This window comes from Larimichthys crocea, chromosome VI (assembly GCF_000972845.2).
Source record: "Larimichthys crocea isolate SSNF chromosome VI, L_crocea_2.0, whole genome shotgun sequence".
Lineage (NCBI taxonomy): Eukaryota > Metazoa > Chordata > Actinopteri > Sciaenidae > Larimichthys > Larimichthys crocea.
Window position 1 is genome coordinate 2,983,636 of NC_040016.1, and position 26,610 is coordinate 3,010,245.

Here is a 26,610-nt window from a genome sequence, read left to right on the forward strand (position 1 = left end):
GTCACTTAAACATTAGTCTTCTATAGTCTGGACCAATTATCTTTGACTAATAGTATGTAATCATATTTCTCAGATCAAACAGTAGGTCTTTGCTTGAAGGTAAAACTCAATCAAGTTCTCATTTCCTCTCCTGTTGCACCTGTTTTTGACCACACTGACCCATCACACATCCTGATGACCCTTCAGTCAGGGGAAACAGATGGCAAGAGGAACAAACACTGTGGAGTCCTGGCCAGGCCATTGATGACATCTCTCTCAGTTAAAGTAGGAAAGGTCTTTAGGTAACCAGTTCTTACTCAAGAACTGATTGACAACAGATCGACAGTGTGACGTGCTGCTGTTGACTCAGTTCATACGCCAGCTTGAGCGCTGTGACACAGGACTGTTTCATACATGGGATTGGTTGAAGTAAGATGACTTCAAGATGCGTCACTGATGATCGCTGCTCCCAGACACACCTTTCAAATGTGAAGCAAGAGCAATTACCCTCTCAGAAGTCTGTCAATAAACAAGTTTAACAGAACACTGATGACTAATGCTTATGTTGTATTATCTGTCGACATTCAGTAGCGCAGCTCATGTAGGTTTAGTTTATTTCAGAGGTCCATCCTGTCACTTTTTGTTAACAGCATCAATTCAACTTGACTGAGTTTGTGTTGATAAAATACAAACACATCTCTTCAAGCTTATAACCAATATACACACACTGGTGTGGAGCCTTTGCTGTTATGGATTGTGCTCGACAGTAAAAGGTTTGTCACTAAATAGTGTATTAATGCATGAAATAACCCAGTGGATCAAAGTTGTTACTGATCCTCAATCACTCCATCTTAAAAAGGGTTCTCCAGGGATTTATATATATTTCCATCACTCCTTATATAATTAGGAGTGTCTGCTGAGTTCTAGTAGACTGCTGCTCAACTCCTACAAAACCCAAAGGAACTCTTAAGCCAACCAAACGGCACAAACAAGGTTCATTCAATAGCGATACCGCCTTAATGTAAACCTAATGTCTCCTAAAATGTAATCCAGGTATTACTACCCACACAAACATTTGAACAGTAACCCCTAAATGACTCCCTAATTAATTATTTTTTGGTGCAAAAAGCACTTTAATATTTGATGGGAGGTTAAGGGTTAAACACTGATTGAAAACCCTTCAAGAGCAACACTCAAGATGACTGATCTATAAAGCACATGAACGATTGGCAATTATTTTGCACCACTGTACCATTAGTCTTCATTGAGAAGCGAGCTGTAATGAACATCAGGTTGTCTTGACACATGACGCAAATGCACTGTTTTACATTTAAAGATGTAATAAATACAGACAGATGATAAAATCTCAAGCACTTTATTAGGTTTGAACAGTATCTTGCTTAGAAAGGCCATTTGGCATTATATAATTATATATAATTTTATCATATATATAATTATATATACATATATTCAAATGTTGAATAACAAAACACTAGAAACAAACATAGGCAAATTAAAAAATAGGATTTGCTTAAGACAATTATACCAAATTAAAAATGGCCAAAACAAAACATCTCTAATACATTTCAAAATGGTCCCGATACAGTTCAATATACATCTTTTTTCAAAAGAAAAATAACAGAAGGGGGGAAGAGGAGAAAAATAATAAGCAAGGCAGTAGACAGGAATGAAATATAAATAACCTTACATTATGTACAAAAGGGAGTGGGCAGTGACCACTGGGGGAAAATGGTCCAAGGAAAGTGAAAGGGGTAAGCAACAGGACAGCAGTGAGCGGACTTGGATAGGAGACATAAAGGACATAGAAAAGGTGGAAAGAAGAAGAGCAAAGTTGGACTCTAGTCTTCCTCTAGAGACGTTTTTTTGATTCTCTGGGGCATTCAAAATGCTCCACTGGGGCAAAGCTCCGGGAATAAAGGGATGTGAAACAGGGAAAACTGGTTTTCCTTGGTGATAAAAAGATACAATTGTACTTGCTATGGGAAGAATCTATGAATTTTTGTTGAACATTCGGGTACCCAGAATTGATTACTTGTCATGGACCCCACGTTGAAGTGATATGGAATGAAATGAAGCCATGAAATCAAAGATGGAATTCCAATTGAAAAGTGACCTCAACATTAGTTTGACCCGCACAATCAAGTAATCTATATATAGGCGACTAGAGGGAATGTAAAAAAGGAAGGATGACTGACCCAGTCTTGGTTTTGGCCCTGTTGACTCGTCATACAGAGGTTTGTCATTGGTCTACTTGTGATAGTTGGGAAAATGCAAAAGGACAGCTTTTAGGACAATGGCTTTTCAACCACATGATGAATGTAGAGTTGAGAAAATAAAGTTTTTCTTTTTGGAAAACCTACTAGTGAGGCACTTTTTTAAGTTCACTATAATAGCAAAATAGTGGGTCTCATGGGTTGGCACAGTGTCATGTTTTTCTGTCAAATTGCAGTGAGACAAAGTGATCACATGATCCAAACATACACAATAAACTCACGTTATTGAAGCACAGACAGAATAGCCATACAAAAAGAATCCCCTCTATTGATTAAAGACCCAATAAGTGACAAAGCAAATACATGAAGAACATAATGGCACCTAACTAAGCGTGCGGGCACTTGTGATGCTTTGGAACGGAAGAAAACCTGAAATGACGATGACGATGCACAAACAGCCAACAGTTTCAGTGACCGGTCAATTAAAATATCTGCTACTTGAAGTCCTTTGAGACCTGAAAGACTTTCTTGAGAGTTTAAATATAGTTTCTCATATTCTGATATCAAAGGTCATATAATCATTCTGACCTTATCTTTCATTTGGTTCCATATTTTTAAGGGCTTTGCTTTTGGTGCAAATAGTGCATGAGTGTTCAAACAATCAACATTGACACAATCACCCTTCCTGAAAAAAATCAGCATGTACTTTTAATGACGTCTACTATCAATAAATTTAATTTGATTGTGCTCCTTCTATTACTAAAAAGTAATTACATGTGGGAGTGTTAGTGTAACGTGGTACTTAGTGTGATGTAAATAGTGTTAAAGTACAGGGTTGTTTTCAGTTAAACTCTACATGAAAAAAAAATGCTTAAAAACTCCTAAAAGCAATAGAAACTCATGGCAATAAAGTCTGTTAAAATGTGGCTTGTGATATATTGTTAAAACAGTTTGAGCCTGCAGTGGAGATTAACTCGAGCTGAATTTGTTCAATTTGTGAATTTAAACAATCATGGCATCAGTCATTTCCTGAGATGACCGAGTTGAAATTAGGACTGACCTTAAAGCCCTGCGGTTAAGTGACATTATTCATCTTTCACTACAATCATAAAAAGGGCATGGCCTCAACTGTGACCTCATCTAAAAAGATCCACTGAAGTTCAAGTCTGAGTGTCCTCACAGGACAGCCATTTAAAATATATATATAATCAGAGCAAACATTGCATGGCACACCTCACTATTAAAGTAACAATGAATCCATCATTTCTGAAAAATATGTTAGCAACAGCATTCGAAAAAAAAAAAAAAAAAAAAACATTCTTCGACATCAGTGTTCATGATGGGAAATAAAAAGGGATCATTCTTTTGGAGGGTGACAGTACAGCGTAGTGATGAGAGGCAGATATATATATATAAAAAAAAGACAGTTAATTCAGGCAGACTCAAAGGAAACCCATACAGAAAAGAAATGCTCAATATAATCTACAAGAAATACTGACGCGTGTCTGTAAACAAGAAACAAAATATGCTGGGTATATAGCATCTGAAGTCTATGATGTAATAATGGAGTAACTTGTGATTGTTTTCTTCGTGATTTGGCTTGTCAACATGATCAACACAGCTGCTGATACTGTAACAGACCATCAAATAAAATATAAAGATTTTACATTAAAGCTTGACCAATTCTCCTATTCCTTAAATTTTTGTATAGGGTAAAAAAGACATATATATCCATATTCTCCTTTCCCGTTTCCTGTCATAATCCAGGAACGTGTTGGCTATCGGAGCCTAGACGGTAAAATAGCTTTCTTGTACTGAACGTTTAAACATGGTTGGTAGAGTGTCTCAGACTCCGGAGCTGCATAACCAAGTGAGTGAAGGACTTTGGAACTCGGTGGATTGCAGAAAGTGTATCCTCTGCCAGCTTATGCTCCAATTCAAACAAACACACACACACACAGATGCTCAAAAAAACAACAACAAAAAAAAAGAAAAAGAATGGCTCCTGGTATTTAGTGTGTATGCTTGCTTGTGTGTGTGTGTGTGTGTGTGTGTGTCAACCTGAGTCTATGAGCTACATTGCAGAGATTCTGATCGCTGTTCGTGAGAGACCTTTCAACTCGTGAACCCCTGAAAATTGTAATTGGCTCAATAGATGGGACTAAATCTGTATGAAGAAAAAATGGCTCTGTTCGCGTGTGTTTGTACTGTACGAGTGTTTCATTTTCTTTTGTCTGGTTTGAGTTTTGTCTGTAAATGATCAGGGTTCTGCTACCACACATGTTGCTACAGCGTGACTCTGGCAAAGCCAACAATGTTTAAAGTCTCTGTCCCTAAAAAAAAAAAGAATTAAAAAAAAAAACAAAAGGAATCCAAACATCATTACCTTGACTCTGGATTTTGTACATTAGCCTCCAAAGCATTAGATTTATATTCATATATATTTATATATTTATATATACAAATAAAATACATTACTTGTGCCACCCGAAAATGCAGCCAAACTCAAAACTGTGTCTGAAACCAAAGTAATAAGATGCAACACAGTAAGTATATATACATATGGGGGGGAGGGCGGGGGGGGAGGGGAATGGCGTTGAAGGGCTGTATTAACAAGACCAATATTACAAAATATTCAAGAAGGCATCTCAGTTATTTTCTCTGTCCGACTGCGCTGCCCTGTCCTCTGGGCCGAGGCCTCTGTTCCCTTTTCCTCCGGGCAGTTTATCCCATCCACAGGTCATGTTGTGATGAGTCTTTTCATTTATTTATTTTTTTAAAAATCCATCAGATGGGAATATGCAGCTTCCTGCATGGTGATGTATGTGGTGTGTGTTCTGGTGCGTGCATTATGCTTGTATTAAGTGTATGCGGACATCCATCCATCCACCACAGGTCCCTACTTGAAGTTGGCGTAGTCAGAAAAGGCATCGATGTACTCCTGGACCACTTTGTAGCAGAACTCGTACTGCTCCTGAGGAAGGGGAGGGGAGAAACGGCCACGTCAGACTGAACTACTAACACAATCGCTTTCTGAAATCATTCATTCCTTGTAAAATTGTTTAAGCAGTGCAATTACACAACTGTAGTTTCAATAATGATGCATTATGAAAGTAACCTAACATAAATCTAAATCTAACATATAGATGTCAAACACAGGAAAATACACACTGAAATTAGAATTTAGAAACTAATTTCTTAAAGGAACAGTTCAACATTTTAGGAAATATGCATTTTCTCTTTCTTGCTTGAGAGTTGGATGAGAAGGTTGATCCCACTCTTGTGTCTATGCAGTAAAATATGTAGCTGGAGCCAGCAGCTGCTTAGCTTAGCATAAAGACCAGAGACAGCTAGCCTGGCTCTGTTCATAGGGAACAAAATCCACTTCTCAGCATCTCTGAGCTTACCAACGCACACGTTATATCTCATTACGCGCTGGACCTTGACCAGGATTAGTGACATGTTGCCTAGCAACTGGTCTCATCCAAGAAATAGCTCAGCACATAATCCCCCTCTATACAGTGCCATAGTTTTGTTTCACTGTTTTTTGTGTGGAGGTAAAACCTGTTAATTAGTGATCTTTACAGGTGCTGGTAGGCGGGTTTTGTCACCTAACCAGCTGCTCCAATTACATATTCATTATACAGACGAGAATGTTCTCATCCAACCTTTGGCAAGAAAGTGTTTTTCAAAATGTTGAACTATATTCTTTTGTGCAAACACGCTCTAAGGTTTTTGAATCAAGTGTATATAAATGTGTATATGTGTATAAATAGACATTTCTATTGTTTACAGAGTGTTTAATGACATCCTAATCCTATTTTCAAACTGATACCAAAATTTCATCAGATGGCTTGGCTAGAGTCAAATTTAACTGCTACTATTAATGGAAATACCCAAATGATTGTGCTACTGTGCTGATGAATACACTAACAGCAATGAAAATAAATTAATCCCTGCTTGGCAGTTGTAGTCATTCAAATTTATGGTTCCTTAATTCAATCTGTTCAATTTTTGGCCCTTTGCCAAATAGATAAATAAATAAATAAAAAATAAAAGTAATTTCCTATCAAAGAGCCCCTCACCAGTGTCTGCACCATATGGGGTCTCTGCAGTCTGAGGCTCTTGACTGTCTGGAAAACGTCGAGGATGCCTTCTGCCTTCACCCTCTCCAGGACCGTACTCAACGCACAGAAAGTCCCTGTCCGGCCAGCACCAGCACTGTGTACACACACACACACACACACACACACACACACACAGGTAAAGATTTAGACCTCGATACAAACACACACATTGCAGTGAGCATGTGAAGAAGCACATACACGCAACAGGCTTTGTTGTGAGTGCACATTAAAAGTCAGAGCACAGCAGTTAAAATGTCACAAGGAAGAAGAGAACAATCCTTCTGAGATGTTTTTTCCTGTGATTTAATAGCTGCAACAATTTCCCACACACACACAAACACACTCCATCACCAGAAGCATTTCCATGTGCAACAGTTAAAAAATAAAAAATAAATCAATAGAATTGTTTTATTGTCAATGTTGTTTATTGTTTTTTTCTTTTTTTTATGCTGGCATATACACGTTAAAACACTGACATGCTGAGTGAAGAAGCTTGTGTGTGTGTCTTACCTGCAGTGCACTGTGATGGGGTGGTTGCCAGACTGCTGCTGCTGTTTCTGCACCGCAGCAATTATGTTGATCATGCCTTTACCGTCAGTGGGGATGCCCACCTCCGGCCAGCCGTGGAAATGGAACTGACGCACCGCTCGAGCCTTGTTCTCCTGGAAACATGAAGGAGGGCAAAGGAAAAAGAAGAGATTAGGATGTGTTTTATAGGTGATATTACAAAAATAGTTGACTGTATATCATCAGGAAAACAATATAATTGATAAAATGTTTGTCATCTGTTAGACACCCCTTATTTCATTCTTACCCTGTTGTTGGTGACTAGGAGGTCACGCACTGTGTAGCTCTCGCTCTCCTCCTCCCTTTTAATCTCAATGGAGATGTCCCCATAGACCACCGCTCCATCACTGGGCCAATACTGAGCACATTTTTCCTGCAGGACCCATCATGGATATGGTAAATTACCACACTTAACGACCTGCTACGATTTGCAAATTTTCAAGGAATTCTAAAAATGCTATCTACATCTCTAGATAGTGACTTTTCAATTGTAAAGATGTCACAATGGTATTGACTATCAAAAGAAAGAAGCTAATTTCACTTACATGTATTATTAATTACATGAGCAAAGAAGGAAACTGACACCAAATCCACCAGGTTTGCTGGAAATAACTTCCAGTTCTGGCTATGAAAGGGGATTTCCTGTAATAGTGTTCAGCTGCAACAACGATTCAACTTCTTGTTGTAGCATCTGAATGTGACCACTAATCCTTTATAGAACATTTTATCATCTGACATGACATGAAGATATGTTGGAAAACCTCCAATGATCGAGTCATTTGGTGAGATTATCATGATTTATAGAGGACTCCTGTATAAAGTTAGCATTGAGTAAATTATCTAATATCAATATTCTATTTTAGCCACTCATTGACCCGATATCTGATACCAGTGTTTGTATCTGCACACATCCACACACCTGCCCCCTCTCCTCCAGCTCAGTGAGCATGACTATGGAGCAGCTTCTCCACTCCCAGATCATCCTCCAGAAGTCCTCGATGGTGTGCTGCAGGGGGCCCTGGCTCGCCATGTAGGAGTCCTTCTGACGGTAGCCCTGTGACCGGATGGAAGGGGTGACAGGAAGTGACATCCAGAGGGCAAGGAGGCATGAATGGAAGATACAAACATAAACAGTGAGAGGGAGAACATGAGACTTAAAACGCCTGATCGATTGCTGCCATTAATGAAATGAAATGATCCACTCTTATCCAGGTGCTTTTACACTCACATCAATGAAAGAGGCATTGACGTAGTCTGTGTTCTCCTCTCCTCGTTTCACTGGAATGATCACTCTGTTGAACTCGTCTGTTAGAAGCGAGGGGAAACATTAACCTTGATCGAAGGAGAGGTCTATACATCTGCGGTTTTATTATGTACATTACGGCATTCATCACTGTGAGCAGGAATATTACTATGTAAAGCCACAGCTCACACTACGTTACTCACATGGAATGATCTGCAGGACTCTGTTCTTCTTCATGTTGGCGGGAAGATTGCCTGTTCTCATCTTGTCATTCTGAATCTTGATGGATGTCAGTTTCTAGAATTTATGAGATTGAAACCATTTAGATGCAGAGGTATGAGAAGCCAACTATGTTTTTAGAAGAACGCAGCACACAAACGGACCTTGAATTCAGCCTCCAGACCACTGCAGCCAGCTCCAGGTGAGGGGGCGTAGAGTTTGGCCAGGTGGGACTCCAGAGAGGTCACCTCCAGCTCTGTGTCTCCGTACAGGTAGTGCTCTAACAACGCCTGGAAGATGAACACGTACTGCATCTGTGGGACAGTGAGAGGAAGGTAAAGAACAAGTTAAAAAACAAAACAAAACAAAGCAGTGAAAGCAGAGCATCATGTGTGTCAACATTGGACTCACATCAGTCTGGACCATCTGACAGCGCTGGGCTCTGATTCTGGTGACAAAGCCAAACACGTCCACCTTCCTCTCAGCGATCATCATGTCCAACATGGCGTCAATTACAATGAAAGTACCTGTCCTCCCAACGCCCGCGCTGACGGACAGAAATACGACATGCAATGAGTTGTGTGTGTGAAATGCAGAGACAAAGAAAGACAACAAAATGAGGAAAAGCAAGAGCGTGAGCTTTGATCCACTCACCTACAATGGACCACAATGGGGCCGGCATACTGAGGGTTGCAATTCTTGACTTTCTTAAGGAACTTTAGCATCCCAATAGGGGTGAAGGGCACCCCGAAATCTGGCCAGCTGGTGAAGTGGAACTGAGTGACGAGCCTCTGAGGCTTCTTTCCAGACACATCTCCCACCTGAGGCACAAACAAACCAGGTCACAGAGCACACAATGACTGTTATCTAGGTCTTCATTTAGGTCGCTTAAATGACAGCAGATCCAAAGTTCCAAATCTATTTTGAATCCTTTTTATATCAGCATCGTGTGACCTGATAACTCTTTGAAAACACCAGCACTTGCAGAGAAAACAGGAGGGTAAACACAGAATAAAACCGTTTTATCCCAGTACCCACTCTTATATAGATATTTACCTGTTGGATGCAGAACTTGCGGATGGTGTAGTCCACCAGAACCATTGTGTCTTCGACAGACACACGGATGTTCCCGTATGTCCAGCAGCCCTGGTCCGGCCAGTACTGGGCACACTTACACTGAAACGCAGAGAGGGATTTAACGTTCAGCACACTCACAAAGCTGTGTACACACACAAACAGAGTATAAGAGCCTCAAATTATTTCAGTGGTGGAAAAAAAGGGCGAGAATACGAATTAGGTTACACGAATAAACAATAAACTATGTCACATTAAAGCCAAAGTGTAGTGAAAAACTAAAAAGAGATTAAGATTTGAAGACTGGTCATGCTTATGCTGACCTCTCATCAGGACTCACACAGTGCACCGTTTAACCAACTTCACAGATAAAAAATTAACTCTGCAAATAAAGACTTGTTAAACATGAAACCAAGAGTCTGGGGTGGTTTTGTTACCTACCCGCCTTTAACATCTCAACTGTGTCAGTGTATTCTGTACAAAATGTGTCCATTGAAGCTGTTGTACAGACTTATACAAGACAGTATATAAACACATCACTTCTCTTGCTAAAGCTCTCCTACCTCTTTTCTCTCCTTCAGATTGGTCACCATGACAATGGTGGCTGTGTTCTGCTCCCAGATCATCCGCCAGTAGTCATTTACCGTTTCCTCTTTCGGCCCTGAGAGACAAGAGACAGATACAGAATCTCAGAGGACAAGTGAGCTAATAATCAGGCAGTTTGTTTGTTTAATAAACTACAGCACCATTTTTTTCCCCCACTGATGCACGGACAAAGCTTACCTTGAGCTGCAATAAACTTATTCTTCTCTTGGTAACCCTGACAGAGGGCAGGAAGATAGGATGAGACAAAAAAAAAGGGATTTTGTTTTTGTAGGAGAAAACGATAAACTTATACATACATTTATAAAAGAGGCGTTGATAAAGTCAGAGTCGGGGACTCCCTCCAGAGATGAGAGATGCACCCTGGAGTGATCATCTGAGGGAGAAAGCAGGAACACAGTGGAAGAGGGAATTTTAACTACATGCGGCACATTACAGTCTTTCCATCCTGACCCACTGAAGCATAAATCAAGTGTTAAACGGTCTTTGATTGCCAGCTGTCTGATATTTACTATGACTGTACTGATAAATGTTTCTGTGAGTGCTGTCAGTGTCGCTCACATGGCAGGATGTTGACATATCTGTTCTTTTCTTTATTCTCTTCCTTGGAAGCGGCGTCGCATGATGCCTGGATGGGGCAGACTGGCAGCGCCTAAACAAACAAACAAAAGAAGAAAGAATGTATTTAGATAACAGGGAGAAAGAGTGGACCAATGAATATCAGGTCACAGAGCTGGCCGCAACACAAGTTAGTGTATTTTCCCCCTAAACACAAATATGTTTTCAAATGACTTCTACTTAATCTTTCCACATGACGACTGAAATACATCCTGGGCTACAAATAACTAAATTATTTCGGCCACAGGGATATGGGTTAAAGGTGAATATGAGCCTCGGTATGTTATCAGAACGTGTGCCATACATTAAACTCCTCCCTGAAGAGCTTGTTGTCATCAGCCATGCGACGGTTCATTTCTTCCTCAAGCTTGTCGACGGGAAGTGGCGGGTACTTCCTGTTTGTGCTGGGTGACCGGGCCAATAGTGGGACGCTCTGGAGTTCTGTGCCGGCGAGCAGGAAGGGAGGAGGCAGGAGAGGCAGGAGAGGAGGGAAGGAATGGGAGGGGTGAGACAGGTGGAGATAAAGACAGGAGAGAAGGGGGTAGGAAAATGAAAGTTCAACTGTCTTACATCAAGTAACACTGACTTCATCATTTTGTCTTTTCTAAACATGCCCACCAGAGGGCAATGTGATCCCACACTGTGACATATGAGAGCCTAACTGCAGCCCTGTTGGTTAGGTAATCACAGTGAACAAAAGGATCCTGCCAGCAGTAAACCAGTGAAACGTTATCGGTAAGTGGAAGCAAGATCAATCAAGTCTTATCGGAGACAACTAAAAGTTAACAAGTTAGGTCAAGTGGGCTGTACATATTTGCTGAAATGACCCAAAACAAACAAATGAGTGGTCGGTGAGTATGGAGTCACATCTGCCGACACACAAACTAATGCGTGTGTGGGTGTTTTACCTGTATCATCCGATCTACCATTGGTCAGTCTGAAGGAGTTTGAATGGCTTCCTGCCTGCTTGTACTTTTTAAACCTGTCAATCAACACAGATCAAAATGCGTATTAATACAGAGAGATACACAACGTCTTAGACACACACACACACAGACACACACAGACAGAGCTTGGGTCTCACAGCTGAATGCCAATCAGTCATTGCCATGGTAACAGGAGCACTTAAGGCCTTTGCCACAGGTCTCCGCCACAGTGTGCGTAGTGTGAAACATCAAGCGCACTTCACCGACCTGAGCATGTAGAGGATGATGATGATGAAAATGATGACCAGGAGGGAGGACAGGGCCACCATGACGGCTATGATTGGCATGTCATCCGACGGGTTGTTGTCTATATCACAGACAGAAAGAAAAGAGAGAAGACAGATTGTCCTATGAAATTGATTGGAAAAAAAATAATCAAAAAGGGTGTCTCAACACGTGAAGTGAGTCAGAGCTTTCGTTTGAAACTGATGCCAAATTCCATTGCCATTACCAAATTATTCTCATCTTACACCCTTGCACATAAGCTTGGGGTCCTTAATGCTGAATAAGGACGTTTTATTGGCGGACTTATGCACGACATTTTGGCAAAGAGGTATGCAATAAACGTGAAAGTCAGAAGTGTCCTTCCACCTTTGATGAATAACATGTAAAATATGTAAACTTTGGTAAAACCTTCAATGTGCACGACCAAAAAAAAAATAGTCCAGCCTGTAACCGCCCATAAACACACAACACAAAAAGATACTTTTGTATCAGAACAAGATATTACTTGTTAACTAGTGAACATTTGTGCTGTTAAAGCCAGGTCGGCCGTTTTCCCCTTCTTTCAGTCTTTATGCTAGGCTAAACTAAATATATAGATGTGCTTTTTACTTATTCTGTCCGTAATCTACTTCTAGTAAAAAAGATGTTTTCCCAGTAATGCAGGTTTCGTTAACCTGTTCACGTGTTAGAATGTGGGTCAGAAAACACAAGCCATGGTCATACAATGATCTTTGCTTCTTCAAACACCAAACTGCATCTTTCCTTTCTATGATGGTTGTCCGTGTTAATATTTCATCGACCTTCCAAAGGACAAAAAAAAACACAAACCGAAACAGAGATGCAGAGAGTGCAACAGGCAGAGCAGATACATCACTGTTTAACCGAGTGGGTTGACCCTGTGCTTCTACTTGGTTATACCCACGATGACAGCAGACACGGCGTGATGGTATAAAACACTGAAACATTCAGGATGCTTGCTGTGAACTCTATTTGAATTATTTAGAGTATACAAGATAAATGTGTTGTACGTGTCACAAAACAGAAAGCATGCAGGGCTATTGTGATGCTACCTGACAAAGCACTATAGTTGCATATGCTTAACATTTGAAATGAAACATTAAATGGACTAAGTTATCTATTCTTTGTGATGCTTCCTGTAGATTACAATAGCTGACCAATTTGCACACTGGTTGAAGGCAATCCTATGGTCTTCCTGGTGACCTTTCACTGCCACAGTTAACACAAAAGACATGAGATCTGCGTGAACAACAACAGGAGTTTGGTGTACAAAGAACTCGGCTGCCGTTTGTGTGCTGATGACTGGTCAGTAAGACACACTGCCTCACAACAAAAGAAGCGATTTTTCCAGAAAACTGCACGGTGGTGATGACAATGCAATGACAAAATCAGCTGTTCCACAGGGCCGCCTCAAAAATTCAAGAAAGCTCTTAACGTTGCGGACAAAATACGCTGCAGAGAATGCATCATTTGACTTCATGCTCCATATGCACTTTTGGGCGCGGAAGTAGTTTGGAATGCTGCCCAGTTGTGTTGCATTTTCACGCACTATTCCCAGGACTTTCAGTGTTCTCGCTCGGACAATGTGTACATTGAACAGAGCCTGGAGCACAGCAGGCTGTGGGCATCATGTGGAACTGACACAGCCTTGACGGATTTGATGCCATCTAGAAGTGCTAACAGCTCGCCACACAGATGGCCAGGGGGAGACAATACAGCAATTACATAACACCTACGATCCCACAGTGATAATGTTATATAATAGGCGTAACATACAGCAGTGCAGGCACATCTGTTGTGCTTATAACCAGGCATATAATGCTTTTTTTGAGCATTTCAAATCTCCGTTTACCTTCTGCAGGATGATTCAGAACATACCTGCTCTTATTGTAATCTATAAGAACAAACATCTTCCCAAATCAATCAGTGACATTTGATAGTAATTTGTGGATTCCTCTATAATCATGTAATATGAATAATTGATGTCAAAGAAAAGGGTGGGGGGAGTCATGTTTCACTTACAAGGATATTACCAGGACGGTCAGTATACAGACACAATGCTGCTAAAAAAAATGAAGCTGGATAACACTTGTCATTTTCTGCATGTTTAACGTGCTGAAGCTAAATGAAACGATGCGTTTCATAAAAAGAAAGAAGGTGCTCCCTTCAACAATGTTTAGCACTCTAGTTTGGTGGCTCTCTCGTTATTGTGGATGACTGGTCAAATGCAGGTATGCCGGGTCAGGATATTTCCAGCGCTGCTACAACGGAGTCTAAAAGCAGAAAAGTGTTCGACTGTGTAAAATATTAAAAAGGTTGACTCTTGACCAGAATGCTTGCTCTTTCTAGCTGTTGCTATTGCTTTGGCAGCCTGCATGAATAACACACGGCTAGCTGGAACAACAACAACAACAAAAAAAACACACCTGACACTTGTAGTTTTACAATATACCATCAATCTGAGATGTTTATGTATTCCAGACATTACACTAATGCAGCTTTGTTTCGTCTACGTCTATTTTAGTTAGGGTGTGTTCACACGTAGCACTAAAATGGATCTTGGATGATCTGATGACAAGTGGCAGCTCTACATAAAGGCCTGAATGCATCCTAAATGTGTTGACAGTTCATTAGGACCTCAAATCAAATTAAAAAAGGAGCACATTAAGAGGACTGCCCAGTTGTCTTTATAGTTTGGCAAAGCAGGAATAAAAACCTATTTCAGATAGATAAGCGACAAGAATGTTTTTTTTTTTTTTTCTGCTTAGCAACAACTGCAGTTTTTCCATGAGTGACAAAGAAACACAATCTGTGAATATCTGGGTACAACACACGGGGTCTGAACTGCCCTAGTGATTTCCCACACTTCTCTGAATGAGTGAACAACAGCACAGAGTACTGAAATCACAACTCAACTCGTCTTGATGTTTGATCTCATTCTCGTCTGTTCAGGCTACCACTGGTGGAGTACCTGTCACCTGTATGATTGTAGAAAGGTACGCGACCTTTAACTCTGGGGACCGTCTTTCAGGTTGGACAGAGATGTTTTATTCTCACATTAAATAAACAGACACACAGTGAACACTCACCGTGTGGGGTGGTGTCTGGGGTGAAGTCCGTCTCAGGACCTGTGGTGGTCTCCGTCTCCATAAGGACTGTGTCCTCATCAGTAGTCTCTGGAGTTGGGGTGTCTGGAGGGAAAGCTGTGGTCCCATTGTCTTCCCCTGCTGGGGTGGGAAGAAGGGGAGGCTCTGTGGTTGGTGGTGGTGCTTGAGGGGCATCAGTTGGAGCTGGAGGTGGGGGAACTGGTAGCAACCGTCCGGTACCATTGGGACCTGCTGGTTGTACATCATCCCCGCCAGCTGGGCTTGTGGTTGTTGTTGCTGTTATTGTTTTCGTCACTGAGATGACTGTGGGGGCGAGCGCCGTGGGTGGGCCTGTGAGGGCTTGTGTGTGTGCGACTGTAAAGTTGAGGGAGGGTGCGACAGGGGGGTCTGTGGGTTTGGCAGTGATATTTGGAGGACCTAGAAAGAATTAAAAGAACATGTTTCAGTATTGTGTAATTTTCACTGTGACCCTTTAAAAATCACAATGGCAAATGAGAAAATGAATTTAATACAAGTGTACAAGGTACGTACTTGTGATGGGGACATGATCCTGGGCTGAGGCCCTGAGGGCTAAACCGAACAGCAGGAGCAGGGGACACACACCCATTCTGCCCTACATGGAGGATGCACAACAAGAAGGGACAAAAGGGTATGAGTCAAAAATAAGCTCAAATGTCACTGAAATCAATAATAAGTTACTTGACTCAAGGTTTATGTGTTGTATAATCCACTCTACTTCTAAATCCAACATGTTCACTTCTGGAAACTAAAACTCTGGCAACTAATAAATCTGAAATGAAAAAAATTAAATACATATGCATGACGTTAGTTAGTGTGTGTTACATGCTGTTTACCTGAAGAAGCGAAGTTGGCATCAATCACTCATTCGCACAGCGTGGTCCTACAAAAGGAAACAGAAAACATTTAGCATGACTCAGAAGAACTCATTCGTTTCTTTTGTTTAGACAGTAAAGAAAATGGTAACAGCCTGCCTACAGATACAGGTCATATTTGTAACATTTCTACTGTTTCTTGTTGTCTGTAGATGTTAAACAGATTATCGAGTATATGTGACAATTCATGAACATTCTCTTTTTGCAACAGGGGTTTCAACTTAAAATTGTGTTATGCCAAACTATCACTTGACACATGCGTCACCCACTGCATGAGCAAAACTGGATTAGTGTCACATTTAAATTCCTGCAGTGACCATGAATCAGCACTTAGGGCTGTCGTTGGCCACTGAAATGGGGATGAGCGGGCGGAAGCCAGAGAACCAACGGACTTGGAGAAAGCATGACGGAGGCTGGGTGGTCGGCCTGGCTGGCTTTTTTTCTTTCATATAATCTCAGAGGCCAACAAGGCTGTTGTCTCCCTCACTGAGCTGTGATAATCCGTGGACCTAATCCCATGGTCCTGACCCTGGAATAATCCAGCCCGTCTGTCTCTGTTTACAGAGATACTTCAGCACTGCACTGAGCCAAACACACTGCAGCACCAGTGTACATACACACACACACACACAAAGATGTGTTACATCAGGGATTATTGCATCAGTGGGCTGCAGATAAATTGGGTGCTAAAAGCTCCAATAGTGCCAGTTGCCGATCGTGTGTTTTGAACCGAGCTCATTCATTGCAGTACTTACGTTCTGGTTTTAGCACGGGGCTGTTTGGCTCTGACTGCAGCCTGAAATGGGGCATGATGAGCAAGTTATGTTGTTGTCAATGAGGATGCTATTAGCCTACAAATCCAATTGTTGCTCTCCCTGTCTCTCTGTCACCCATCCATGCATCCATTTAGCCAACAAATATCCGCTTCCGAAAAACAATTCATTCCTCCAGGAAAACAGACAATGGGAAAAAAAAATACCCCAAAAGAAAGATTTTAGTGCAATTATGTAAATCTTTTTGCTAGCAAGTCCCTTCTGGTAGACACTAACAGCAATTTGGAAAAGTTTTTCTTTTGGCACATTTTTAAAGAGAATTAGGGCAGGATCTGTTCTAGTCAGAGACATGCTTCTAAATGTGACAGGAGGGCCTCGCATCACAAGTGTTTCTCTTGACCTCTCTTGACTGGATTCGATTATCTCCAGAGCTGTGACTAATTATTATTTTCATCATCAGTCAAACTGTTGATGATTTTTCCAATTTAGCAATGGATTGATTCGAAAATGGTAATAAAATGTCCCAGAGCGCACTTTTGTCAGACCAACCGATATTCAGTTTATGATAAAAGCAGCGAGTGTTCATGTTTGAGCAGCTGGAGAATTTTTGCATTTTTTTCCCTAAGAAAAATACTATGAATGATTACCAAAATTGTTGCCTATTCATTTTGTGTCAATCAACTAATGAATGTATTCATATAATCGCTGCAGCTCTAATCAAAGTAACCCAAAGACAGGAAAACAGCCTTCCCACACAAGTAGAGCTTTTAACTGGTTAGACAGTTTTTTATAAAATTAATTTGATATGAGATATTTAAATTATACCAAAAAAAAAAAGGACACACAGTTTTGTCCATGTCCATGGAGTGCATGTTGCTTCCTTCCTCTGCTGTCTGGTCATATAAGACATAAAACAAATCCCTCGCTAACCCAAAAAAAAAAAAACACATTACAACCCTAACCCCTGCCTCTACTACCCTCCCCTTCAGCACTCATTAAAAGAAGTGACTCAGCTATAATGGAAAATCTCAGTGATTAGTACCATTTTGTGTGAATTAGCGTTACACGGCATCTGTCTTCAGTCTGCATTAGGTTGAATTCGACGTGATAGACTAAGGTTAGCGATGGGCATGTTCGCATCAACAAGCTTTTTCTTTTTTGTAACCTTTCCTTAATGAAGCATGACTCATTGTTTTCTGTGTGCCATCAAGGGAGGCTGGATGACGTGTCACTGTGTTGGTGTAAGTGATATATGCCGGTGCTGTTGCTAACCTTCACTTCACAGATGCTGCAGGAGCCCGAGAGGTTTTTATCTAGAGACTGTAGACCCAAGACTACAACATCCCTAGAGATGCATCTTAATGTGTTTTGGTCTCCTACCTTCCACTGTGCGTGTGTGTAAATGCATGCAATTCAGACTTATGTGTTGGTAGAGGACATCATTAATTTAAGAGGTACTGGGCAAGTGCTTCTATTTCAGCCATTTTTAGGTTTCTTGCTGTCAGTGCTCTCTAATAAAAGGATACTCTGGGCAATGGGTTTGGGGTAATTCACATTCAAATGATGGAGGATTCAGGAGACACTGCAGTGTTTAATTACATCATTATGTTGTGTACATTATTATACAAAACATAATTCACTCTCCGCTCCTGATCAGGCTCCAATAATGTCGGTATAATGGCTCAGAAACATTTTCTAGCAACGCCTTTGTTCAAAGACCGAGACGGCGTCCATTCTCAAAAAAAAAAAAAAGAAAAAAAAAAGAAAAGATAAACGGCTCGCTTTGATCTAACATCTCAAAGAGATTTAATTGATAAAGCACTTTTCATCTTTCCTTCCTGCCTCCTAACTCGGTGAGGTGATTCAGCCAAATGTAAAAAAGCACAGAGTAAATATCTTTCCAACAGTTTCATCACACCAGTCCCTGCAGAGGAAACGTGTACATGCCCATCTATTGGTGAATGTACTAAAAGGTAGTCATGCAGCTCATGCTCTCCTGACTTTGGGCTTGCGTTGTGCAACCATGTGAAAATTTTTCAGACAAAGCAGAGGACATAGAGCAAGCCCTTTATGGCAGTCACCACTGGGATGAGCTGCCCTTTGGCGAAGTGTAAACCTGCCAGAGCCTTCACAAGACTACGATAAGCAACAAGCAGCAGAAATCAATAGTTTGACTTGAGGGAATAACAAACGCACAACACAAAAATGTGACAGGACTTTTGCTTCCTTTTTGAAGGAAATCAAATATGATTATGGTTCCTTTCTTTTCAAACTCCTATTTCTATTCCTATTTATAACTTTACTGGCAGTGTCAGAACCTACGGCACAAGCTTGAATGACGCTGGGATAACAGGATTCGGTCTCAAACCGTTTCAAATGCTGGCATCGAACGCTTGTTTAACCTTTGATCAGGTATTTCCTGATCTACAGTGACAACACTAACTGACTAACTCCAGACAAAATTCTTCAGAAAACACTGGTGCATTCAGTATATCGAAATATTCACTAACACTAGATAACAACAGCTAAACTAAGATAAATGTTAATATTGGCTAATATATCGAGTAATAAAATATCACTACCTTGGAAAATATTCATTTCTGATTGGCTGGGTGGTTTCCAGTGAAACCAAAGTTCTAAATAATGTATATTAAACTGTATATAACCATATCTACCATAGCAACGCTTCTGGGACATTACAGTGGATTAAACTGAATACAAAGTGTGGACAAGTGACTTAAACCATTTCATTAGAAAAATAGAAAGACTGTGTCAAGAGTATAACGCAACAGTTCACCTTGTCTTTAGTTATCAGTAAAGTATGGGCCTATCTGGACAAGTGAGGCAATGTAACTAACTGTGGCAATTACTGAGTGATTACTGAGTAATTGTAGCTTATACTGCTAAAATGTAAATACTGTACATTTAGCACAAAAGCCTTGTAGATAAAAACAAAAATGACATGGCCAGTAAGTACATAATGTTATGCTAACACATGTCACCATGAGCTGCTGGTCATACCAGACCAAGTAATGCCGTGGCAGGAAAACAGCTGAGTGCATTCAACAGGTGTGTGTTTTATTTCTTATCAATCTGACTTTTCATTTATAGGATAAAAACGGTGCCATTTCTTCTTACAAAAGTCTCAGTTTACCTTACAGATGTTCAAGCTTTCATGGTATTGTTGTTTCTTTAATTTGAACCAGCCTTATCCGATTACATTTGATACAATAAATCAAACGGGTAATAACTGCCAGGAATAAAGAAAACCTGGCTATTTTGCAAGATGGTTCTTAGTAAAGATGTAGGCTATACATGAGGTATAAATACACCCAAATATTCCATTATAATACCCAATGAACTTTAAAATATTTCTTATTTCAAAGTCACTGCCATTGTGCCCAACTCAATGCTTCATGTGAATGAAAGCGGTGAGCCTGACCAACTAATGAAGACAGTTGCTTCTCTGCCCGTGGCCAACTGCAGACCTCCTAGCAGTGCAATCACACAGTTGTGAAAGGGCTGGGCTGTTCCCATGCCATTTCATTCACACAGTGAAAGGAACACTTATAGGTAGAATATAAAGGAAGTCCAATTACATCTCCATGACAACCAAAGGCCAAGATGTAAGATCAATGCAAGGCAGTCATTTAATATGAAGAGTTCACACTCGAGTCTGTGGATTTCACTGATGCTTTTGTATTTACCTGTGACCTTAGGTGAAGTAATGAGTATCTTTTCCGACTGTGAGGATAAGAATTAATGAATGCCTGAAGAAGAAAAAAAGGGGGAAGCAAATACTTCAGCCAGAGCCTAGAATCCTTAATGGTTGTGCCTATTTCTTCAGTTTATTACGTGTTGTATGATCAAACTTTTACAGACTCCCAATGACAAATGTGACCAAACAAACATGACTGCTAAAGCTGCCTCTATATTTAGAAATTTTCTTCTTCAAAAGAAAACGAAAAAATCAACAAATTGTATTAATAATTCACAGAGGGTAGCCTGAGGCAAGTGAGTGAGCTGGTAACCCAACTCGCTGACATGACACCAGCAGTGGTGGTCAAGGGGACTTTACCATTCATGCAGAGAAATATTTCCCTCTGGCTTTATACAAGGCATCCTGCATCTAGACTCGCTACAGCACTAGATAATGCTTGTCTGTCTGTCTCCATTCATGGCATATTAATACTGTTTCTATGTCTTGAGAGGGAGGGGGGGAGGTCCGGGGCAACAGGAATACTGTGAATGCTTCTCTTCACGGGAGACTGAAGTAGGCCTAACCCAGGGCCGCTAGGACTCTTGCTCTGAAACAGACCACAGATTATATGTCCCCAGTGCCACATACAACAGCCACAATCCTCTGGACTTCCCTTTCTGAGGGATACTACTCTCTGGTGGTGTGGTTTGTGTTCCTGTTGGCTTCATTCATGAGCTGGTGAGTTGATGAAAAGACGAAGAGAAGCATGGGATTACTATTCTGGCTAATCATACAGGCAAGAGTGACCGCTGTGTCTGTTATTAAGCCTGTAATGATGATTTGGTTCCACCAGGCTGGAAGGATCAAGAAAAACTCACTTGTTTCAATGAGTGAAAGTGGTGAGTCAGTGAAGCTCTGCTCTGTGTCTGCTTCGTTGTGGGGTTTCTCACAGTGCATGCCAGGGGCCTCTCAAGCGTTCCCACATTGGACACAGAGAGGATGTGGAGGCGCAAAGCATGGCCTCCCCACAGAAGCCACTGTGACCTTGAAGCGTGGTGTGGGGCCAAACAGCCAGCTTGAGGGCCACGATGAAACCTGATTCACCGCTGCTTCTGCCCTCTGAACACAAGAACTGATTTCTACATGCAGCATGCATCGCAGGCTGGGCATCAAACCCCAATATGTTTTTGGTACTGTCTGTACTGTGTCTGTAGCAGAGAGTACTAAAAGTAGGCATCAAATGCCCAACTACTACTTATTCAACTATTTATGCCCTACTTATTCTTTGGTATTAGCGCCTATGCTGAGGTATCATACTGATACCTTTACTGGTGTAAGAGTAGTAATAACACACTGAAAAACACTAACAAGAAAAAAACCTGACTTGAAAATATCACTTAAGTAAAAGTACAGCTGTATTATAAGCAAAAGCAAAAAGTAAAGTATGTACAAGTATTCAACACAGAAAATTGCCCCTGTGGATGTTCCCTACATAGAACTGAATGATTATTACTGATTTATGAATGTTTAAGTAGTATTTTGCTTGTTGTTTTTCAAGGCATATCTAATTTTTAGTCACATGTCTAACAATGCCTCATTATATAAGTTTATCTAAAATTGTTTCATATTTGTGAAGTAACCAGAATCCAAAAATAATGTAGTGGGATAAGTTCCAATATTTATATAGTGGTATCAAATGGAAATACTCAGCATATGTGTAATAACTCTTATTTGTAAATGTGCTTTGTTGCATTCCACCTTGGGTAACCGTTTCACATTTCAAATGATATCCAGCCATAACCAGGTGGTGCTGCCCAGTTTCTCTGCCACTTTGCTTTGGTCGTTTAGGTTTCCAACAATGGGAACCCAAAGCCAAGGTTCCCATATCTGAAGTGTCCATCCTACCACACAGATCCCCCTCCTCTTTCTCTGAGAGATAAAACGCCCATCTGAGATTTATAGACAATTATCTGAGACTAAACTTTACAGAGGTGTCACAACGCTTCGACCAATATCTTTTTTCTTCCATATCAATCTTTATGTGGTGCACTCAAAGACTACTCGGTCTCGCTAACATGTTCTTTTGGACAGCAGGGCAAGAAAGGTTTTGCCGGCTCGAAGGCCGATGCCAAGGGCAAATATAAATATTTATAACTAGGGCTCTCAACTGGGTTTGGATCAGACCTTTGGATTTGACCTCCACTGTGAAAGCATTGTTTAAAAAAAGCACATCAAAGTTTTTCTCTGGGAGGAAAAACTGACTAAAAGACAATAACACAATGTGATCGAATGTGTCGTTCTGCTCATAATTTCTGCTTTTCCTTAACAAAATAAGAGACTATGAATGAGTGAATGGCGGCCACATAAATATAACTGACTCCATTAGTAAGACGTACTGAATAACAATCAAAGAATTTATGTTACTCTTGTAAGATATAGAAGGACGCCAAATGTAATCCTTTGTGTGTAAGAGTGTCACAGTCAAACTCAGCACCTTCATCATTCAGTGCTATTATCTCACCTCATGGCAATGGCACACAACGTCCCACTAAAATAAACTCTAAGGTAGTAGCAGCCTGATTTCGACTGACCTGGATCACACGTGAGCTTATACGATCAAAAACTTCTCACACATCTAAAATACTTCTTAAAAACACAAAATCCCACCTCGTCTTTGAAGTCCACTAAATAGAAATAAACTGTTATCCATATCCACCACAGCCGCGGTGAACCAGAAACATCAATCATCCCACATCAGGAGGATGTAAAACAAAGATTTACTCAATAATCTGAAGAGATTACGTAATTACTACTCCGCATCTACAGAGGGACAGAACAAAGCTGAATGACTCGAGGGGAAATCGTCCCAGTCAGGCAAGGTATTTGATTCATGAATCGTTAGTCATCACGCAGGTTAATTTCCTGTATTGCGAAATAAATGTCATTAAGGCTGAATGGCATAGCACATGTGGCTGAAATCAGGCTCCATGATTCTTCATAATCCTCTAAATGTAGTTGTGTTTATCCTGTTAGAGGCTGAATTACAGTGCTCTTCCACAGTAAAATACGTAGGGCCACAGGTGGAAACAAAAATATACCTCCTACCCCACCCAAAGAGCCAACTCATAATATTGTGTCAGCACCCTGAAATTGTGAAACTTCACAACACAGAGATAATTTTCACAAGATCCTCCCATCGACGCACCAACGAGGCAATTTCAAGCTATACTTTAATCTTATTTTTAGAATCTAGGCCAATCATGCAAAGTGTGGTGTGAGGATCACTCAAGCTTGTCTTGATGAAACCCTTTCAGGATCCCAAGACGGAAATAACTTTTTTTTTTTCTTAAATAGGTTGGAGAAGATATGGACAGAGCGAGCGAGATGATAACAGTGCTGCCCTTTTTTTTTTCTCTCCTTACGCTGCCTGACTTTCCTGAGATGGAGCTGCTTCACAGGCAGAGACGGTTCGAATATGTATTGGGAAAGAGGTGGACATGTCCGGGCCTGACAAGCATAGGTCAAGGTAGCACTGCTGGTACACAGAGTCATGTAAGCTGCAGGAGGTTGCAGCTTGACTTTTTACATTTGGATTGTTCAGCTGTGACTCGATGGGACTCTATGAAGTGGAAAGCATGCAAAAGAGCGCAGAGATTGAGGTAAGGTGGATATGTGCTGCAGCTCAGCGAATCAGTCCAGATGTGATGAGTCAAGCTGCAGGCAGACATAGCAAATGGCTTTTTCAAATATGACAAGGCAGGCTGTGCCATGCCTCCTCAGCCTGGATGATGCTTCTTCCTGCCTCTGACTTTCACACCTTTCTTGTAAATGGATGCTGATGAAGCAGAAGCATTCTTTTTTTTTTTCTCCTCTTCATCTGAGCGACACAATTTCCCATAACAAACAAATAATCGAAGGAACAACCCATGATCCAATCTGCTGAAATCAGAAAAGAGACAGTGCAAGCAAAAGCAGAAAATTATGCAGAAAACTTCCGCAAAACAACCACAAGATTGAAAAATGGTATGCTCGGTTACACCCAGCATTCAGAAAAGAGAGGAGAATATTAATCATTAGAGAGAAAAGAAGAAGAAGAAAAAAAAAACTTTGGGAGAGGTTGTAAAAGGGGGAATGTTCACTCCGCTCCAGGGACTGTCAGAGAGCAGATGAAGAAACACAAAGCAGCCGCTGTGATTTGACAGACCATAGGGGCCTACATGTTAACGTTAGGGCGACCTCATTCCTGTTGTGGGTCGTATGAAGCCTCCCTCTCTCTCCCACCCACCCACCCACCCAGGCAGCTCCCCACCCTCTCTGAACGTGTAATAACAAAGCGTTGATCAATAAAGTGTACTTTCCAGTGAGGCTGGACAAACCTCGGACCCTCTTCTTTGTTCCTCTGCCAGCCCAAACAGCATCCGTGTTGGCACAACAAACCCGAGTAACAACCCTCCGACTTGTGAAATGTTGTCGCACTCATCTTTAAGCCCCCTTTTCTCGAGAGCCCCCTTCGACAGTTTTTTTTTTTTTACTTCTTCCCTTTTTCCCTCCCTGCCTCCGAGCTACTTCTGAAATGTTCACTCGTTTAACAAAAGAGGTTTCCAACTATTAAACACAAGCCCGTTCCTCGGCGTTAACTCCGCCGTGATACAGGTATCATGTAAATGTAGACTCACCGTGGGGCTGGGAACAGAGAGGGGGGGGCAAAGTGCTTGTTTGTGGGTGACACAGTGTTACAGCGGGAGGAAACATGCTGCTACAGCGACATTGTAACAAGTGTGAATCGGGATTTCGGCAACAAAAACAAGGCAACTCACCACAACTCTTGTAGCGCCCAGAGGAAACCCGAGGAGTGGTTGGAGGAGGGGGGAAGCCAAGTAGGGTTTTATCCTCTCTTTCTCCTTCCACGTTTTCAACCCCGGCCCCTGTCTCCACACCCCAGGAACCGAGTGTGAGCGGGGTGGGGGGACCTGGGTGATAGCAGAGGAGGGAAGCACGATCTGGGACACACAGCCAACACTTCGCGGTCAGTTTATCTGCTAAATCCAAGCGAGGACTGCACTCCCTCAGAAATCCTCACTCCGTCCTCACGTACCGTGTCCTCACGGTGTACTTTCTCCGTCTTCCTGGGTGTTAAATCCCACGGTTTATCCGCTGTATCCGGGCGCGTCGGCCGACTATTCTAGTCCGCCATGTTGTGTGTCTGTCTGCATAGGAAGAATGGGAAGCGAGCAGCGAATTCCCAGGCCAGGCCCCGTCTCTTCTCCACTGTGTCTGCCCGCAGCACGCAGCGACACCTGCTGGACAAACTGCGCCGTACACCGGCCTGACTGTGCCAAGCTGATGTGGTGGATCACAGAGGCAGGGGGGACTTCCAAGGGACCCCGACTCAAGTTTCAGCGTCGCTTGATGAAGTGCTTGTGTATTGGCTTGAATATGACACATTGACATATTGTATTGATGTTACGTAACGTGTGAGTGATTATAGTACAAAGGTATGTGACATTACATGTTTTCAAGGTGTGTTTATGGTCCATTCATAAATGAGGTAATTGTGATAGTTCATTGCAAACAGTACATTTTTATTGAAGTATTAAATACTAAGAAAAGTCCAAATATAAATGTTTATTAACTGAAATGAATACAAATCCTTACAATTTTGCCTTTGAAAACTAACTGATGTGGGGTTAAAGGAAAAGTATAAAACTATAGTTTTAAACATTTCAGTTATGTAATTATGTCAGTGATGATTTGGTGATGGTAAAAAACATGTTAATATTGTAATAAAACTAATCAAATATGACATTTTTCCTTATTTATAAGTTATAAGTGGGCAGAGCTATTAAATTCACTTACAGTAAGGCCAATAATCATTTAAGTTCTTTTTAAACAAACTTGCCAAAACTCACAGCTTCTTAAGTGCATCGTCTCTCTTTTTTGTAAATTTCTTATTGTAAACTGAATACTTTGGGGTTTTGGCCTGTTGGTGACTTACATTTTTCACAGTTTTTGGACATTGTATAAACCAAATACTGAATTTGAATTTGAAATTGATTAAACCATGATGACAACAATCATTAGTTTCAGCCACAGACTTAAACTTCTTCATCGTGGTTCTAGGGATTACATACCTGCACCCACAAAGCAACAGTCCATCATATGTCTAACACAACCAGACATTCTCTCATATTCATTTTTGTAAGTTTTCCAGTCCACCTGAGTTGCATTATGTATGGACACAGAG

General features: G+C 41.1%; 1 protein-coding gene across 1 annotated transcript; it reads right to left on the reverse strand.

Moving 5' to 3' along the window:
• Window positions 1-1,609: 1,609 nt before the first annotated feature.
• Window positions 1,610-26,122, reverse strand: ptpra (protein tyrosine phosphatase receptor type A). Its single transcript, XM_019275267.2, has 22 exons — window positions 25,184-26,122; window positions 15,855-15,901; window positions 15,532-15,613; window positions 14,983-15,417; window positions 11,858-11,957; window positions 11,573-11,646; window positions 10,969-11,105; window positions 10,608-10,698; window positions 10,346-10,422; window positions 10,227-10,263; window positions 10,007-10,104; window positions 9,426-9,545; window positions 9,024-9,190; window positions 8,781-8,916; window positions 8,534-8,683; window positions 8,354-8,447; window positions 8,136-8,212; window positions 7,827-7,961; window positions 7,155-7,280; window positions 6,851-7,002; window positions 6,299-6,434; window positions 1,610-5,187 (listed from the first exon to the last, which is right to left on the reverse strand). Exons 2-22 carry the CDS (start codon window positions 15,873-15,875, stop codon window positions 5,113-5,115), a joined length of 2,520 nt encoding a protein of 839 aa, XP_019130812.2. The 5' UTR covers window positions 15,876-15,901; window positions 25,184-26,122; the 3' UTR covers window positions 1,610-5,112.
• Between the last annotated feature and the right edge of the window lie 488 nt (window positions 26,123-26,610).

What these genes read in the sequence shown, in the direction of transcription:
- ptpra (XM_019275267.2), bottom strand. Translation starts at nt 15,875, where the DNA reads ATGCCAACTTCGCTTCTTCAG. An exon ending in TCAATGCCTCTTTCATTGAT is followed by an intron (nt 7,962 to 8,135) that starts GTGAGTGTAAAA and finishes ATCCGGTCACAG; the next exon opens with GGCTACCGTCAGAAGGACTC. An exon ending in AGCTGGAGGAGAGGGGGCAG is followed by an intron (nt 7,281 to 7,826) that starts GTGTGTGGATGT and finishes TGGGTCCTGCAG; the next exon opens with GAAAAATGTGCTCAGTATTG.